We start from the raw sequence: 17,467 nt of genomic DNA on the forward strand, positions 1-17,467 counted from the left end.
TTTTGGAAAATGGCTGTGGAAAATTCAGCTTTGCCATCACAGGAATAAATTACATTTTAAAATATATTAAAATAGAAAACAGTTATTTTAAATTGTAGTGATATATTCAGCCTTGGCGACCATTTAAAAACATTAAAAATACTTACCGGCCCCCAAAATTGTGAACGGTATTGTAGGTTTCCGAGATACTAGTAGTTATTATTTGATATGAAATAATGTGTGTCCTCTGCTCAATATGCAGCAAGGCTCATGAAAACTAGGGAACTGGTGTGAGGTACTCCCTCAGGGATTGGGAAAGTATGAACTTGAGAGGTTGTCTGTGCATGTGTGTAAGCAAAACTATGCACTGCATTATTGATTAACATTCAAAGTGTAGCAACACTGGCAGCAGCTGCCTTGCACGCACTCACGCACGCACGCACGCACGCACGCACACACACACTTTGAATACGCAAAAGTGGGACATAAGGATGAATACCTTCCAGCTTTTGACCTGAAACACTGTGATTTCACCTTTTTTAGTTTAAGTTGACTAGACACATAAATATAGAAATATTTTTTAGTCTCCTGTACCAGACACTCAGGTTTACAGGTTATTTTGGCAAGGCTTGATCCTGTTTTCATTCCCTTACTGTTGCTGGCGATCCCTCGGAGGAAAGATAACCTAGCTGGAAAACATCCTCCTCCATGCACAACAAAAACAGCTCTATAGAAACAGCAGCAGTACTATAGAAACTCTCCCCACACTGTATCTGTTGCCTCATTCAACTGTATGCACTATATTTTCATGACCAAGGATCAATATAAATAGATTAATGTTTATATCCTTGTTCTTTTGCAGTTAGGATAGACCCCAAAACACCATCAAGTCAAATTTTATTAACAAATGCATGGACCTAAATAAGTCCTCAATGCCAGCCAGCCTTGCATAATGTTGGCAACTTGAGGCTTCATACTTTTTTCCTAAAGGCTAATTATATTATTGATAAGGTAGTTTTATTATTTTAGTTTTGGCCAAAGTGTGCTGTATTTAAACAAAATGGCACCCATAAAGGTATATATACATTTCAGTTTATCAGACAATTTGTTTGACCTTGTTTGAATTGAATTGAATTGTTTGACCTTCATGCTATTCATGAATGAAGGCATCTATAAATGAATATAAGAGCGTCTCATGTGTCTCCAGCAACACAATGTGATAAGATGTTAACACAACATGACACCTTGGCATTTCAGTTTTGCATTCCCACCCAAGCTCTCTGGGGCTGTGCAAGAAAAGCATTCACATCCAGATGTAAAATGTCAATGATGTATGAGAATGCAATTTATGCAAATGTGTGTTTGGGGAAGAAGTAATAGACTTGTTAGCATTTCAGTATTTTTATATATCTGATGAAAGCTGAAGTTTAGGATATGAAAATATGTCATATTAAATTGTTGTTTATAAAATTATTTTTGTCACATCACACCATAGACTGCATTTAAGATAAATAACTACATGGACAGAACATTTGCATTCATTTAATGATTATTTTGTGTCAAAATATATGTTGATTTTCTTTATTTATCACACCTTCTTTCTATATAAGCAATTTCCCATTTAAAATGTCCTGTATCATTCAAGAGCACATATACACACATTGGGCCCTATTTTAACGATCTGAAACGCAAGTAACTTTGTGGGCGGATCTCGGGCGCTATTGCTGTAATACCGGAGGGATAAATGACTCTTGCGCCCGGCGCAAATCTAAAATGGGTGGGTCTGAAGTAGCTTCATTATTCATAGGTGTGGTTTTGGCATAACGTGAAATAAACCAATCAGAGCGTCATCTCACATTCCCTTTAAGAGCAGGCGCGCTTATTCCATAGCGGATTGCTATTATAACGGCGGATTTGCCAGGCGCACGCCAGGAGCGGTTCACAGCCGAGGAGACCGACGTTCTCGTCAGGGCCGTAAAAGACAAGAGAAGTGACATTGTTTTGGGATGGGAGAAACCCACACAAATTAGCTTCGGTTAAACAGGCGTATAATAATTTGATTATGCCTATTTTTTCACATCTTCATGGACACCACAATGATTTCCCTCATGTGGAATATTTTTCCTTGTAATTATGTATGGTTTGCAAAAATGGGAACTGCTGCGTCTGTGTGTAGATGAGAGAAGCAAAGTGTATGCGGGTTGTGCACACGCTACATTAAGGCCAAGTATGCGCCCTTAAAATAGCATCTGAATAACTCGCCACTGACTTTAGACTAGGTTTTTCCTGGTCTGTGGCAGAATTGTTTTCTGGAACAGCAAAATAGCACCAGGGAACGTTTGCGCCGCAACACGCCTCTTCTTTTCGCTGAACCGCCCCCCGGGAGTGCAAGTTCATTCTCTAATTTACCGACATGCGTCTGTCGAGGGAAAAGTCCGCTGTGCATCGGGTGCAAAATAGGAATGATATGCGATGCATCGGTGTACAAAGTCAATTGCTCCGCTGGGTGCAAGATAGGGCCCAATGAGTGGATATCACCTTAGCAAATGATTTATATGTATATCAGAACCATTAAAACAAGCATATTGTCAAAGGTGCAGTTGACATTTGTGAACTGATGTATTTGTACATGCAATATATTCTGTTCACTGACTTTCTGTTTACATATGAATAATAACATAGATAAATTCCCACATTCTGATTTTTTAAAATTATTTTTGTTCATTGGTAAAATGGATAAACCTTCTTAATCTTTCTTATTCAGCAGATCACCTCCCAGCAGGTTTGACATTATCCTGGAAGTAACCAGGGTTGGTGACGTTGCCAGCAGGTTTGTAAAAGGCCACAGTGATGAACTTGCCCTTTCCATCTGATGCCAGGCCGACCCCAACCTGGTCTGTAGACCTCCAGATCATCTGGGTGAAGTTACCTGTGCACATACAAAAGTTTTTTTCAGGTGTAAATTTTTAATTATGGTTTGTGATATATATTGTCTTTCATCTGTATTTTAACAAACGTACATATTGAATCGATATTTGCTATTATATTTTACAGCTTTAACCATTTAACCTCTTCAGTTGATATGAGTGCAAAATGAATAACCTACCAGTTCCACTCTGAAAGCCAGGAGTTGCAAAGTTGTACTTTACACTTTCCTTGTACCATGATTCAGCAACCTCTTTTCCTATAGTTAAAAATATATATTATTAATAGTTTTTTTATTAACTTTATCATTCTGGTGTGCTATAGTTTCTTATATAGAGACCCATTTGGGGGAATAACCAATTTACCTGTTGGATGCACCATGTTGGATGTCCATTTGTAAGACATAGTCTCTCCGTGACCTTTGCCGCTGTTCTTCAGGGCGTTAATGCTAATCAGATGTGCTGCCCAATCCTGAGCCTCTTTACTGAGGATGGGGCACAGCGAGAGAGGCCGTGCCCCATGTTGCCGCCGGTAATCATTTTGAGCTTCAAGCAGAGACTGACGAAACTGGGACAAGATCTCACCTTTATCACAGGAAAAGAAAAAGCTGTTAATCCTGAAGAGACTTTTGAGTTGAAACTAAGGCTTTGGTCTTTTTGACGTAATTTTTTACATGGTTTCAAATAAGTTTGTGCACAGCTTTATACATCAAATAGTGCTGCAAAATGAAAACAATGGACCTGACTGTGTGTCTTTATTATGTTTAATTGCAAGTGTTCCACAAAGCAGTCTTTGTAGGAGCTGATTTTCTCAAACTAACTACTCATTAAAACTACTAATAGTTTTTGAGTAAGTACATGTTGGTATGAAAGGAAGCATTTATTCTGCATTTATTCAGCTGAATTCAAATAGATGCAAAACCACTTAAAAAAATAAGTACTGTTTTATTAAACAATAGTGTGCTGTGATGATCAGAAAAGGGTTATAATAGTTTACTCAATTCTGTTTCTTGTGGAAGTCCATTTCTGCTACATAACGGAGGAAAAAAAATCTTTATTATGACATACTAAATCGAAATTGTGACATAAATTGAAATTATGAGATAAAATGTTAAAAAAATAAATAATAATAATCTCATAATTTCCATAATTCCATAATTTTGACTTAACTGATTCATCAAAGCATGCATTATGTTCTTATATGGCAGAAAATAGTCCTCCATAGTTTCTTGAGGTATTCATGTCCTCAATGCTTACCTTCAGAGCTGCTGCTCTGAGACTGATTCTTACATGGTGCTGGTCCAGAACTGTGAGATGATGAAGGCAGTTGGTTTGACTTGATGCTGAGAGCAGCAAGTGTTTGTCCAACTCTGTCAGCTGAACACCAAAAAATATGTTTAAAACTTTGTGTGAACATTATACAATAAGAGTTCAAATAAATATAATTGAATTATATTTAATATATATTATATTTTAATTTAATTAATTTATATATTATTTATAATTACACAATAAATATAATTACAAATTAGATATATATGTATTAATAATAAATAGTCCTACTTTCAATCTACATCTACTTTATACAATAATCATACAAAATATATTCAGTATTATATCCCTGCACATGTATATCAGACTCACCAGATGGGGTGGATTTGAAGTCGAGTTTGGAACCTGCCGCTAGGACATTTCTTTCAAAATATCCAGCATTGCTGATGTTTCCTGCTGGGAGGTACTGACCCACCACAAAAGTTGTGTTCCCGTCAGTGGCCAGTCCAACTCCCAACTCCTTCGTGTCCTTCCACACCACCTGTGTGAAGTGACCTGGAGAAACCACCAGATGTCAGAAAAGAGACTAGAGCAAACGTCTAACCACCCCAGAGTGTTTACAGATAGACTCACCTGTTTTGGAGGTGAATCCAGGCCTGCTGAAGTTGTAGTCCTTAATTTCACTGTACCAGCTTTCCACTGCCTCACGTCCTGTAGAAATTACAAACACACGATTTTCAAGACGTGCAAACAAGATCATGAGACACACAACTGGTAATGAAATGATGGTTGCTTTAAAATAAATAACCCAAGCTCCAATTTTTTCTTCACATCTAAAATGCCTGACTGAAAAGTGAGCAAGCGAAACATTAGCAAATGATACAAAGTAGCAACTAAACTCTGACCTGTGAGTTGTTTGTTAGCTGAGCTCCAAGCGTAATATACATTTTCTCCATGATCTCCATTGCTGTGTTTGAGGGTCTTGATTGACAGCAGGTGTTTGGCCCACTCTTGTGAGGAGCGGCACAGGTTTTTGTTTATGGTGAGCGGCGGGGCTCCATGATGTTTGCGATATGCATTGTGAGTCTGTAGGAACTCAGCTTCAAAGCTGCTGTCTGCTACACACAAACATAAAGGTAGAAATTTTTTTAGATTACTGAACAAAACATTAAAATATGATCTCCCCATTATCTTACTGACTGTTTATCTTGATTGTTGCACAATACACATTCGCACTTTTTTCACTGTTTGTATTTATATTGTATATTTTTGTGTAAGGGAGACTTGCAAAATAAGAATTTCATTGTGTGGTCAAAACCGTAGTGTTTTACTGTGCATATGATAATAAATATCTTGTATCTTGTATAAATAGTTATTTGAATTGCAGATTTCATCAGCACATTTCATGCTGACTGAAAGGATAAAGATAGCCCACTGAAAAGATATCTGTCCTTCTCAGCCTCACTTTCATTCCCGTTAAAAATCAAAGATGGCACTGCTGTGAATAAGGTCTATTGAGGTGCACATGCTGTTTCAGAAACCATAAAACAACAGTACAAAGAACGAATGGACTATCACATTTCATTTGCATTATGGGTTAGTTAACCCAGAAATGAAAATTATGTCATTACTTACTCCCCTTCATGTCGTTTCAAACCCGTAAGACTTTCGTTCATCTTCGGAGCACAAATGAAGATCTTTTTGATGAAATCTTAGAGCTTTCTTTCCCTCCATAGACAGCTATGCAACTGACATTTTGATGCTTCAAAAAGTTCATAAAGAGATCGTAAAACTAATCCATATGAATTGAGCGGTTTAGTCCAAAATTTTCTGATGAGACTCGATTGCTTTATATGATAAACAGATATAATTTAGGCTTTTATTCACATTCAAACATTGATCAGCGAACATAAACAGAAGCTCAACCGAACCTGCTTGACGCGCAATAACAAACCTCATTGGTTCTTACTGAAGCTCAAACGCGCTGCGTAACATGCAAATTTATTGTGTTCCGAAGTCTTACGGGTTTGCAAACGAAATGAGGGTGAGTAATTAATTTTCATTTTTGGGTGAACTATCCCTTGAACTTACCTTTTAAGCTGGTTGGCACATGAAGATCCCCTCTGCCTCCTGATGGTGATATTTCAGTACTGCGAGGAACTGAGGGTGCTCTGTTTGAAGGAATGCCCGATACACCATGCGTTGGACCCGCTTTGTCAGCTGAATGTTGCCAGATAAATCACATTTTTACTATACTGTAATTTATGACGTCACTTTTTACATGATTTCAAATAAGTTTGTGCACAGCTTTATACATCAAATAGTGCTGCAAAATGAAAACAATGGACCTGACTGTGTGTCTTTATTATGTTTAATTGCAAGTGTTCCACAAAGCAGTCTTTGTAGGAGTTGATTTTCTCAAACTAATGACCAATTACTGGTAACTACTCATTAAAACTACTAATAGTTTTTGAGAAAGTACATGTTGGCATGAAAGGAAGCATTTATTCAGCTGAATTCAAATAGATGCAAAACCACTTAAAAAAATAAGCATTGTTTTATTAAACAATAGTGTGCTGTGATGATCAGAAAAGGGTTATAATAGTTTACTCATAGTAAACCTACTATAAAACAAACTATTCTGTTTCTTATGGAAGTCCATTTCTGCTACATAGCGGGGGAAAAAATCTTTATTATGACATACTAAATCGAAATTGTGAGATAAAATGTTAAAAAATTAATAATAATAATCTCATAATTTCCATAATTCCATAATTTTAACTTAACTGATTCATCAAAGCATGCATTATGTTCTTATATGGCAGAAAATAGTCCTCCATAGTTTCTTGAGGTATTCATGTCCTCATTGCTTACCTTCTGAGCTGCTGCTCTGAGACTGATTCTTACATGGTGCTGGTCCAGAACTGTGAGATGATGAAGGCAGTTGGTTTGACTTGATGCTGAGAGCAGCAAGTGTTTGTCCAACTCTGTCAGCTGAACACCAAAAAATATGTTTAAAACTTTGTGTGAACATTATACAATAAGAGTTCAAATAAATATAATTGAATTATATTTAATATATATTATATTTTAATTTAATTAATTTATATATTATTTATAATTACACAATAAATATAATTACAAATTAGATATATATGTATTAACAATAAATAGTCCTACTTTCAATCTACATCTACTTTATACAATAATCATACAAAATATATTCAGTATTATATCCCTGCACATGTATATCAGACTCACCAGATGGGGTGGATTTGAAGTCGAGTTTGGAACCTGCCGCTAGGACATTTCTTTCAAAATATCCAGCATTGCTGATGTTTCCTGCTGGGAGGTACTGACCCACCACAAAAGTTGTGTTCCCGTCAGTGGCCAGTCCAACTCCCAACTCCTTCGTGTCCTTCCACACCACCTGTGTGAAGTGACCTGGAGAAACCACCAGATGTCAGAAAAGAGACTAGAGCAAACGTCTAACCACCCCAGAGTGTTTACAGATAGACTCACCTGTTTTGGAGGTGAATCCAGGCCTGCTGAAGTTGTAGTCCTTAATTTCACTGTACCAGCTTTCCACTGCCTCACGTCCTGTAGAAATTACAAACGCGATTTTCAAGACGTGCAAACAAGATCATGAGACACACAACTGGTAATGAAATAATGTTTGCTTTAAAATAAATAACCCAAGCTCCAATTTTTTCTTCACATCTAAGATGCCTGACTGAAAAGTGAGCAAGCGAAACATTAGCAAATGATACAAAGTAGCAACTAAACTCTGACCTGTGAGTTGTTTGTTAGCTGAGCTCCAAGCGTAATATACATTTTCTCCATGATCTCCATTGCTGTGTTTGAGGGTCTTGATTGACAGCAGGTGTTTGGCCCACTCTTGTGAGGAGCGGCACAGGTTTTTGTTTATGGTGAGCGGCGGGGCTCCATGATGTTTGCGATATGCATTGTGAGTCTGTAGGAACTCAGCTTCAAAGCTGCTGTCTGCTACACACAAACATAAAGGTAGAAAAAAATTTAGATTACTGAACAAAACATTAAAATATGATCTCCCCATTATCTTACTGACTGTTTATCTTGATTGTTGCACAATACACATTCGCACTTTTTTCACTGTTTGTATTTATATTGTATATTTTTGAGTAAGGGAGACTTGCAAAATAAGAATTTCATTGTGTGGTCAAAACCGTAGTGTTTTACTGTGCATATGATAATAAATATCTTGTATCTTGTATAAATAGTTATTTGAATTGCAGATTTCATCAGCACATTTCATGCTGACTGAAAGGATAAAGATAGCCCACTGAAGAGATATCTGTCCTTCTCAGCCTCACTTTCATTCCCGTTAAAAATCAAAGATGGCACTGCTGTGAATAAGGTCTATTGAAGTGCACATGCTGTTTCAGAAACCATAAAACAACAGTACAAAGAACGAATGGACTATCACATTTCATTTGCATTATGGCTAGACAGATAAATATGCCAAAAGGTGCATTTTAACCTGTGTGTTTGCATTTGTTCAAAGAGGACACCATTGGAAAAGTGCTGAGAAGAAAAGCTGCACAATTTTGAATGGCCATTTATTCATAATTATACAACATTTAGATAAAACAAATTGCTTTTTTTTAGGTACCTTTCCCACACCAAACTTAAGGGTTAGTTCACCCAGAAATGAAAATTCTGTCATTACTTACTCCCCTTCATGTCATTCCAAACCCGTAAGACTTTCGTTCATCTTCGGAGCACAAATGAAGATCTTTTTGATGAAATCTTAGAGCTTTCTTTCCCTCCATAGACAGCTATGCAACTGACATTTTGATGCTTCAAAAAGTTCATAAAGAGATCGTAAAACTAATCCATATGAATTGAGCGGTTTAGTCCAAAATTTTCTGATGAGACTCGATTGCTTTATATGATAAACAGATATAATTTAGGCTTTTATTCACATTCAAACACTGATCAGCGAACATAAACAGAAGCTCAACCGAACCTGCTTGACGCGCAATAACAAACCTCATTGGTTCTTGCTGAAGCTCAAACGCGCTGCGTAACATGCAAATTTATTGTGTTCCGAAGTCTTACGGGTTTGCAAACGAAATGAGGGTGAGTAATTAATTTTCATTTTTGGGTGAACTATCCCTTGAACTTACCTTTTAAGCTGGTTGGCACATGAAGATCCCCTCTGCCTCCTGATGGTGATATTTCAGTACTGCGAGGAACTGAGGGTGCTCTGTTTGAAGGAATGCCCGATACACCATGCGTTGGACCCGCTTTGTCAGCTGAATGTTGCCAGATAAATCACATTTTTACTATACTGTAATGAACATCAACTATATCTAATATTTGAAGTACTCTGTAACATTTTATTAATAATTTAATAATAAAAATAATTCTTATTATTTATAAAGTGTAACATTAAGGATATAGAAAAAAACACGAAACAAAAGTCTTCATAAATATCATGACATGGATACTGTGAAATTAACCTTGAAAGTGTACTCACTTGTACCAGAGGGCTTTGAGTCTACTTTGGAGCCTGTCGGTAGGACATTTTTTTCAAAATAACCCCCATTTGTGATGTTTCCTGCTGGAAGGTACTGACCCACTACGAAAGTTGTGTTCCCATCAGTAGCCAGTCCAACTCCCAACTCCTTCGTGTCCTTCCACACGACCTGTGTGAAGTGACCTGGAGAAACCACCAGGAGTCAGTGTTGTAAAAGAGACTAGAGCCAACTTAACCACCCAGAGTGTTTACAGATAGACTCGCCTGTTTTAGAGCTGAATCCCGGCCTACTAAAGTTGTAGTCCTTAATTTCACTGTACCAGCTTTCCACTGCCTCACGTCCTGTAGAAAGCAGAGAAAAAGGGATGTAGAGCTAATTGTTTCTACAATGCCGTATCAAAACACCACTGGATTGGTTCACAGTGTGCAATACTAATTACATGTATTAAAAGACAACACAAATGCTTTATCTCCATCGTTTAGTGTCTTGTAATTAAGTTACAAAGTTTTGACAACAGGAGAATGCCTGCAATGGCATCTAATTCTAGTGCACCCCACTTGACCAAGGTCGGTCTGACTGGATATGACTGCTTATGCGTTTCTCAAAAGCTTCGTAAGCGTCACCAATGGTTTCTACTACGATCAAATGCTTTTGAGAAACACAGCCCTGGTCAAAAGACTGATTTTGAGAGCAGAAAGCTGACCTGTGAGTTTTTTGGTAGCTGAACTCCAGGCATAATAAAGATTTTCTCCGTAGTCCTTGTTGCTGTGTTTGAGAGTCTTGATTGACAGCAGATGCTCCGCCCATGCCTGTGCGGAGCTGCAGAGGTTTTTGTTTACGGTGAGCGGCGGGGCTCCGTGCTGTCTGCGGTACGCGTTATGAGCCTGTAGGAACTCCGCTTCGAAGCTGCTGTCTGCTAGAGAAGAGCACAGTTTAATAATGCGCTGAAACAAAATCAAACTGAGTTTAAAAGTTTATTTCAATTACTCTTAGATGCTCTACATCATTATCGTTGGATGAGTTTACTAAACTATAAATGCTACTAAAATGTTAAATACATCAATACATTATTATTAAATAAATAAAAGTATTAATTATTTAATGCTGGCGCACCAAAAATAGAGTGAGTTATAATTGGAAAATAGATTTGAGTTTGGTAAAAGTTGTCTAGACTCACCTGCCATAGATAAAGCTATGCGAGAGACTGAAAAAAAAAAAAAAAAACCTCACATCAACACGGCAGTTACACCACAGTGAACATTTTCAAAGAGACCAATGTCACAACAGAATATCTGAACCACTCCCATTAAAGATGGATATGGTATGTTTTTCAATCTATTCAGTTACATGGAGTAAATAGAAGTCTAGCCTACTCTGTTCACTTTGCAAACCAGTGTTGAGTTAGACTCCTCATAGATAGTTTCATTAAATAAAATGTACAAAAAAAAACTAGAAACATTACACTCTTATAATAACGCAGCCATCCCAAGATATTCGATTTGTGTAATATTCATTTTGATTGATTACCTTTGAAGTTTTTTTATTTTTTTTAAATTTTTTTATTTGAGATGTTTTCTTTAAGTATCTCTTGTAGACTTGGAATAAGAAGTGCTTGCACTGACAACTGCGTCAGTGAGTGATCATGACATGCTGTACAACTAAAGTGCTCAGACTAAAGCTAAATGGCAAACGATATAATATATACTCAGACCAGTATCTTCATTCTGGAGACGATCTTGCTTGTCATGCATACTTGCAGACACGTTCATATTTTTAACCTGTTTCACAATACACTTCTGTTGATGTTAAAAGAATTAAACTAACATAGGCTAACATTTTGTGTTTGTTGTCAAAAGAACCAAGTCATTGTATGCTCTCTGTGACCCTAGGAGACAGTCAGGAATGTGAACCAGTTTGTTTTTCCATTTGACTGAATTTAACCTTTAACTATACTTAGGGTTTGCACATGAAAATGTTTCATTTCCTTTTTTCGTGATAAGGTGTCTGTGCGCATGTGACAGGAAACTCTGGTGCAGCTCAGTCATTCAGTGAAAGAGCACAAATTTTACTGTCGCAAGACTGGTTTTTCTTGTGACACCCTTGGACATTAAACTTCTAGAAAGACAGCTAGACTCAACTGCAGGATACAACACGGGTTGTGATTTGCATATATTCAGACGGCATTAAAAAGTTAATTAAGTTGAACTGAAAAACTCGAAACCACAGAACATGCCTTACAGGAATGAACAGTCAATTTGCATTGACTGAAGATTGGCAGAAACATATCAGGTTACTCACCGTAACCATGGTTCCCTGAGGGTAGGGAACAAGACATTGCGTCTCTAGCTGACACTTTGGGGAAATTCCTTTCTCAGAAAAAGCTGAAGCAATGCCTCATTCCCTACTCTTAGGGAACCATGGTTATGTTGAGTAACATGAGACAATCCCTTTCATGTTAGGTCTCTTGACATTGCATCACTAGCTGATGCTTTGGGGATCGTATAAAATCCCTGCCTTGTAAAAACGACAAAATTCACAAATCTAAACAGGAATGAGCATAAATGCATGCCATAGCAAGTGATTATAAGCAAGCAGGAGAGCGCAGGTCTCCCTTAGGTCGGCCATCGGCCAAGACGGCGCCAGTCAGCACCACCCAACACAGGACTAAAGCCACGGTGTCAGACTATTAGCCGCTTTTCCACTTCCACTGTTGGCCCAGTGCAAGCCAGGGCTAAAAACATGCTGATAGCCTTGGACCTCAAGCACCGAGGCCAAAATGAAGTTGCGTTTCCAGTGTCAGGCCAGTAGCCCCACAGCACTACCCTAAAATCTGCCCTTAAAGGTATACTCCACTTTTTTTGTAAATAGGCTAATTTTACAACTCCCCCAGAGTTAAACAGTTGAGTTTTACCGGACAAGACCATTAGCATCTCTCTCAAAAAAATGACCAAAGAGTTTTTGAAACGTCTGAAAGGAGTCAAGACATTAGAAAAATATCAGTCTACACATGCGTTTTATATTTAATATGAGGGAAATACACAAAAAATCTTTAACTTTTAGGTGGCAAAATATTTTTTAGTAATTCTATAAATTACACTGTGCAAACCAAAAGATATATACCCACCGGATGAATAAAGATCGGCCTCCACAGAACATAAAATATTATTTTTATTTTATTTTTCGTGTTCGCATTTATGTGAAAAAGAAAACAAAAAAAACAATGTTACGGGCGTGACAGTTCTCCATTACGGACATGACTGCTCTGAAAGCGACTTTAAAAATTTCACAGAGACCTCAAACAGAAAGCACAAAGCCTTTCTTTAAAGTGAATTTCGTTTTTTTATTAATTGTATCTTAATTTTAATCAATGTTTCATCTGGATTTAATAAATAAGAAGTAAATATAGTAGAAAATAGATAATCATGACACGGAGGCGCGGGCGAGTGAACTGGACTCTTGTCTCATAAATGAACCGAAACTCAGCGTAAGGTATGCTACTTGCCTCACAGACCTGAGAAATATATAGAAAGCTTGAAATGTCTACTTTTAAACAGAACAATTCAAAACGAAGGAAAACAGACTGCTCTCTGCTTATGAAATGTGCATTTCTCTCTGGCGCGTTCCGGTTCATTTTAGAAGATCGCGACGCATCGTCAACTTCATCTTTGCAGTCGACACAGAAAACACTTGTTTATTAGGCCTAATAAACAATTAAAATGTATCCTTGCTATATTTGACATATTAATAATCATTACTTTTGCCGGTTCTTTGTGACAGCTTTTAGATGCTTTGTTGGCAGCGCCACCCACATGTTGAACGAGTCACACCGCATCAGCACCGAAAACATGATTTTTTTCAAATCTAAAATCAAAAATTGTGATACGAACCGAATCGTAGGTTTGGTCTATCGTTACAGCCCTAGTAAGATGAGAAAGCAAGAGTTTATGGTTTAAAAAAAAACAAAAAAACAATGGCTATCTGAACATCTTTGCCAAGCGCAAACCAGTACAGAAGTAGGCTATCAATAAATTATCGGGGAGGGTCATGCCTTTTTTCACAATCATTTTGGAGGGTCATAGAAAAAATTATTGCTGGCGAAGGGAGGGTCATGTCTTTTTTGACAACAGATCTCAAAACTCCTCCGGTGGCCCCTTAAATAAAAAACGAACAGTCCCTAATATCTGTTGCTTAAACATGCATTGAGGAGAATATGTTAATGTTCTTCTCTCCTTCTTGATCACCACCCATTTGCCTCATCTTTTGGTTTCCTGTCAGCCGGTTTTGGTGTTGGTATTCCACTCATGCTTAACAATGCTTTAAACAGGGTATATAAGGTAACTTGATCTGGGAGAAAGGCTTAAACCCCTGCTACACCAGTGCATAACCTCATACTATGAGAAAGGTTTTTACAGCCTCTTCTGCACAGCAGTGCATTATTTGTTACAACTAATTTCTTTATACAGTATGTTGTTCAATTCTATTGCCTATTTAATTAAACATGCAACTTAATAAATAACTTTGCCTGCTTTATAGGCTTTGAGAATCTTTTAAGTGATTGTGAATTTCGTTATCTAAACGTTCAGGTTAAATCCTATGTTTTCTTATCAGTTCTAAGACTTTTGCCTTTGTAGAATAAGAGGTTAAAGAATAATAACAACAACTTTAATGGAGTCAGATTAATTATATTGGAGCCAGATAAATAACTGAATTATGCATGTCATCCTTCAACTGCATTTTGTTCAGATTATTGGTTCAAAATAGCGAGAGAATAGCAAGTGGCCGGAGCATTTTGTGCTTTATGTAAACTAGACAGACCACCGCTCTAAGACGGGGAGGGGGAGAAGAGGTGAGCAGACAGCTTATCCGTAGCATAATTTATAAGATGTCATACTAACCGGAATGTTGCAGAGGAACGGCAGTCCAGGCACCGTCCACTGAAGAGCGGATGTCTACGGTGAGTGATGGGTGGCTTTTTGAAGACAGATTCTGAGCAATAGCACTCGACGCTGAGCTAAATAGTGGGTTGACCCTCACCATTGGCTAATGCAGTTGCATTTGCATGATTCAATCAGGCTTCAGCATTGTTTCCCCAAAGTGTCAGCTAGTGACGCAATGTCGAGAGACCTACCTCGAAAGGGAACTGCATTACTGAGACAAGCGCAATTGGTGTCTACATGCCTGGTACTGCAAGTTTGCAGTATCAGGCTCTTTTCCTCTATTGTGACTGAAAGTATCAGGCAGTACACTGTTTGATGCATGCATTTAAAGAAAAATAGTGTTGTGTGTGTGTGCGCGCGTGTGAGTGTGTGATTATTTAAGAAAAATGGATTAGGGCACTGTATACATTGATTATTTTTAACGGTAATCACATTGACACATAGCTCACAGATAGTCTTAAAAAATACAAACATACCTGTCCTGAAGTCTCACCAAGGCATGCAGGAATTTGTCTTTCTTTAAAAGCGGTCTATTTCCTCTCTTTCCTTCGTTCTCTCTATCTTGCTGACTAGCTGTGAAATCTGCACACTATATATCTGTTAAGTGATGCAACGCCCCTTGTCCAGGAAAGAGCCCTATACTGTACACATGGACCCACGTTTTCAGTTTTGATTGCCTCTGAAATACATGCACGCACACACACACGCACACACACATACTTGGTTTCGCTATCTTTGTGTGGACTCTCCATTGGCGTAATGGTTTCTATACTGTACAAACTGTATATTCTATCCCATAACACTAACCCTACCCCATACCCATCACAGAAAACTTTCAGCATTTTTACATTTTTATTCAAACATTATTTTAGTGTGATTTTAGTGCCTGACCAAATGTCCCCATAATGTCAAACATTTGAGGTTTTACGATCTTTGTTGGGACATTTGGTCCTCATGTAGGTTAAACAAGTACACACACACACACACACACACACACACACACACACACACACACACACACACACACACACACACACACACACACACACACACACACACACACACACACTCATCATCACAAACTAATCTGAATACTATTAAGAACAGGAAAACAAAGCTCTGACTTGTTTTATCATGTGAAATTGCATATCTTCTGTTCATGTTCACGCCTGCAATCTTCTCTCTTTCAGTGTTGTTCTTACACTTGCATGTTGCGATAGCAGCACTTCCTGTCTATTTGCGGTTGTTTCCACTTGTTTTTGTTCCTTTTTTCACCCACAATGAGTAGTTATTTCAGATACAGGTAATTTTGTGCACAAAAAAATCATGAATCATTACTGTGATGGACTGGCCATCCATTCAAGGTGTTCCTTCCCTTATCTTCGGGACCAGGACTCTTTGCATCCCAGCAGCCCTACATACATAGTAGTTTGGAGAATGGATGGATGAATTGGAAAATCATAATTAAATCATGTACTATAAAAAGAACTATGATATACTAAGTACTATATGAATACATTTTCTCAAACCTTGTGTCTGAGCTGTGATGCAGTGGGTGGTGCATGTGCTCATAACATACACTATACTAAAGTCTTGGGCACATTAGATGCTTCACCAAAACATTTGTTTAAAGGTGGTTATTTATAACCTTTATCTATTTATATCTCACATACAGGTCGTTCAAAGCATCGTTTAGGAGTTTCTGGTCTGTGTTGACCTGATTTTGACCTGTTAAGTTGAAAAGCTCATTAAAGAAAAACATATTTTTCCCTTAAAAGTAAAAATGAAGACTAAAAGTGAAGAAAGTTTCTTGTAGACATACTAAAACACGTCGTTTAAACTTGTCTACATACTAGTAAGTGAGGAGTAAGAAGTTCAATGGATGTAATGATAAAAAAAACTGTAGTATGAACATTTATTCATATATATCGTTTTGTTTTTTGCTTAGCACCTGTGGAAATGTATGTACACACTTCCCCTATTTAAGGGGATATGCTAAAGGAGGTGAATAGGCTGTTTCGTCAAAATGAATCTTTGCTCTGCACTGTAATCCCTAATATTTACAGAAACTACGTTTACTAACTCTCATTACGGTATTAGCAAAAAAGCTACTTATAGTTAAAAGAATGTCTGAAGTGGACCATCGAAATAAAGTATTACCCAAATAAACAATGAAGTGATATACAAAAAAAGAATAATTATATTTATAATTATAATTTTAAGAAATTAATAATGTAACATCTACAACAACATAATACTGTATATATGGTAATGTAACCACTAGTGGGCAGCACATATATATTGCTATGATAGGTCTCAACAGAAGTTTTCACCTGGCCTCTAACCAGTTTTGTATCTTCTTCTTGAGGCTTCATTTAAAAATAAAACCTTGTGGTTGTCTTTTTGAGGCTTCATTTGGAAACGTTTAGGTTCTCAAACGTTAGTGCAACATGTTGTTCATGCATGTTCAAGCATGCATGTTCATGTGATGAACTATGTGGTTATTCTGCTAGGACAGCTGTGTGAACTTGCACACAAAACTTAAAATTTTACATTCTTGTGCTATAGTAAATTAATGAGAGGCAGAAAAAAGGCCAAACCATTTAATTCAGTCCAATTAGCACTAATTGCTGGCACACTGAATGAAGACCTGCTGCGGAAACCCTAATTACAGTAGATATTCCTGAACCTGATATTAAAGATCATTGTGGTACGTTGTTAATTAAAAGTGTATGAGGTTTACAAAACAGTTTAGACTTTATTTCCTGTAGGTCACTTTTATTTACATTAGTATACATGTAGTGTGTGTGTCTGTGTTGAAGCAGGGTTGGAA

The 17,467-nt window shown here is 37.4% G+C and overlaps 1 protein-coding gene across 11 annotated transcripts; it reads right to left on the reverse strand.

Moving 5' to 3' along the window:
* Positions 1-1,505: 1,505 nt before the first annotated feature.
* Positions 1,506-15,811, reverse strand: glipr2 (GLI pathogenesis-related 2). 11 transcript variants are annotated; one of them, XM_084114576.1, is made up of 19 exons: positions 15,759-15,811; positions 15,111-15,313; positions 10,875-10,901; positions 10,401-10,610; positions 9,961-10,038; positions 9,697-9,879; positions 9,344-9,472; positions 7,968-8,180; positions 7,698-7,775; positions 7,437-7,619; positions 7,050-7,169; positions 6,267-6,395; positions 5,081-5,293; positions 4,809-4,886; positions 4,548-4,730; positions 4,161-4,280; positions 3,270-3,488; positions 3,086-3,163; positions 1,506-2,908 (listed from the first exon to the last, which is right to left on the reverse strand). In XM_084114576.1, the coding sequence occupies exons 3-19, from the start codon at positions 10,879-10,881 to the stop codon at positions 2,748-2,750; spliced, it is 2,382 nt and encodes a 793-aa protein (XP_083970702.1). In that variant the 5' UTR covers positions 10,882-10,901; positions 15,111-15,313; positions 15,759-15,811; the 3' UTR covers positions 1,506-2,747. The 11 variants fall into 11 exon arrangements, with proteins under 11 accessions (XP_083970702.1, XP_083970701.1, XP_083970695.1 ...); XM_084114575.1 differs by lacking the exon at positions 15,759-15,811 and having other exon boundaries at positions 15,111-15,338; XM_084114569.1 differs by lacking the exon at positions 15,759-15,811 and having other exon boundaries at positions 7,968-8,177; positions 15,111-15,328.
* Between the last annotated feature and the right edge of the window lie 1,656 nt (positions 15,812-17,467).

The sequence above is a fragment of the Abramis brama genome, assembly GCF_963993115.1.
Source record: "Abramis brama genome assembly, chromosome: 5".
NCBI lineage: Eukaryota > Metazoa > Chordata > Actinopteri > Cypriniformes > Leuciscidae > Abramis > Abramis brama.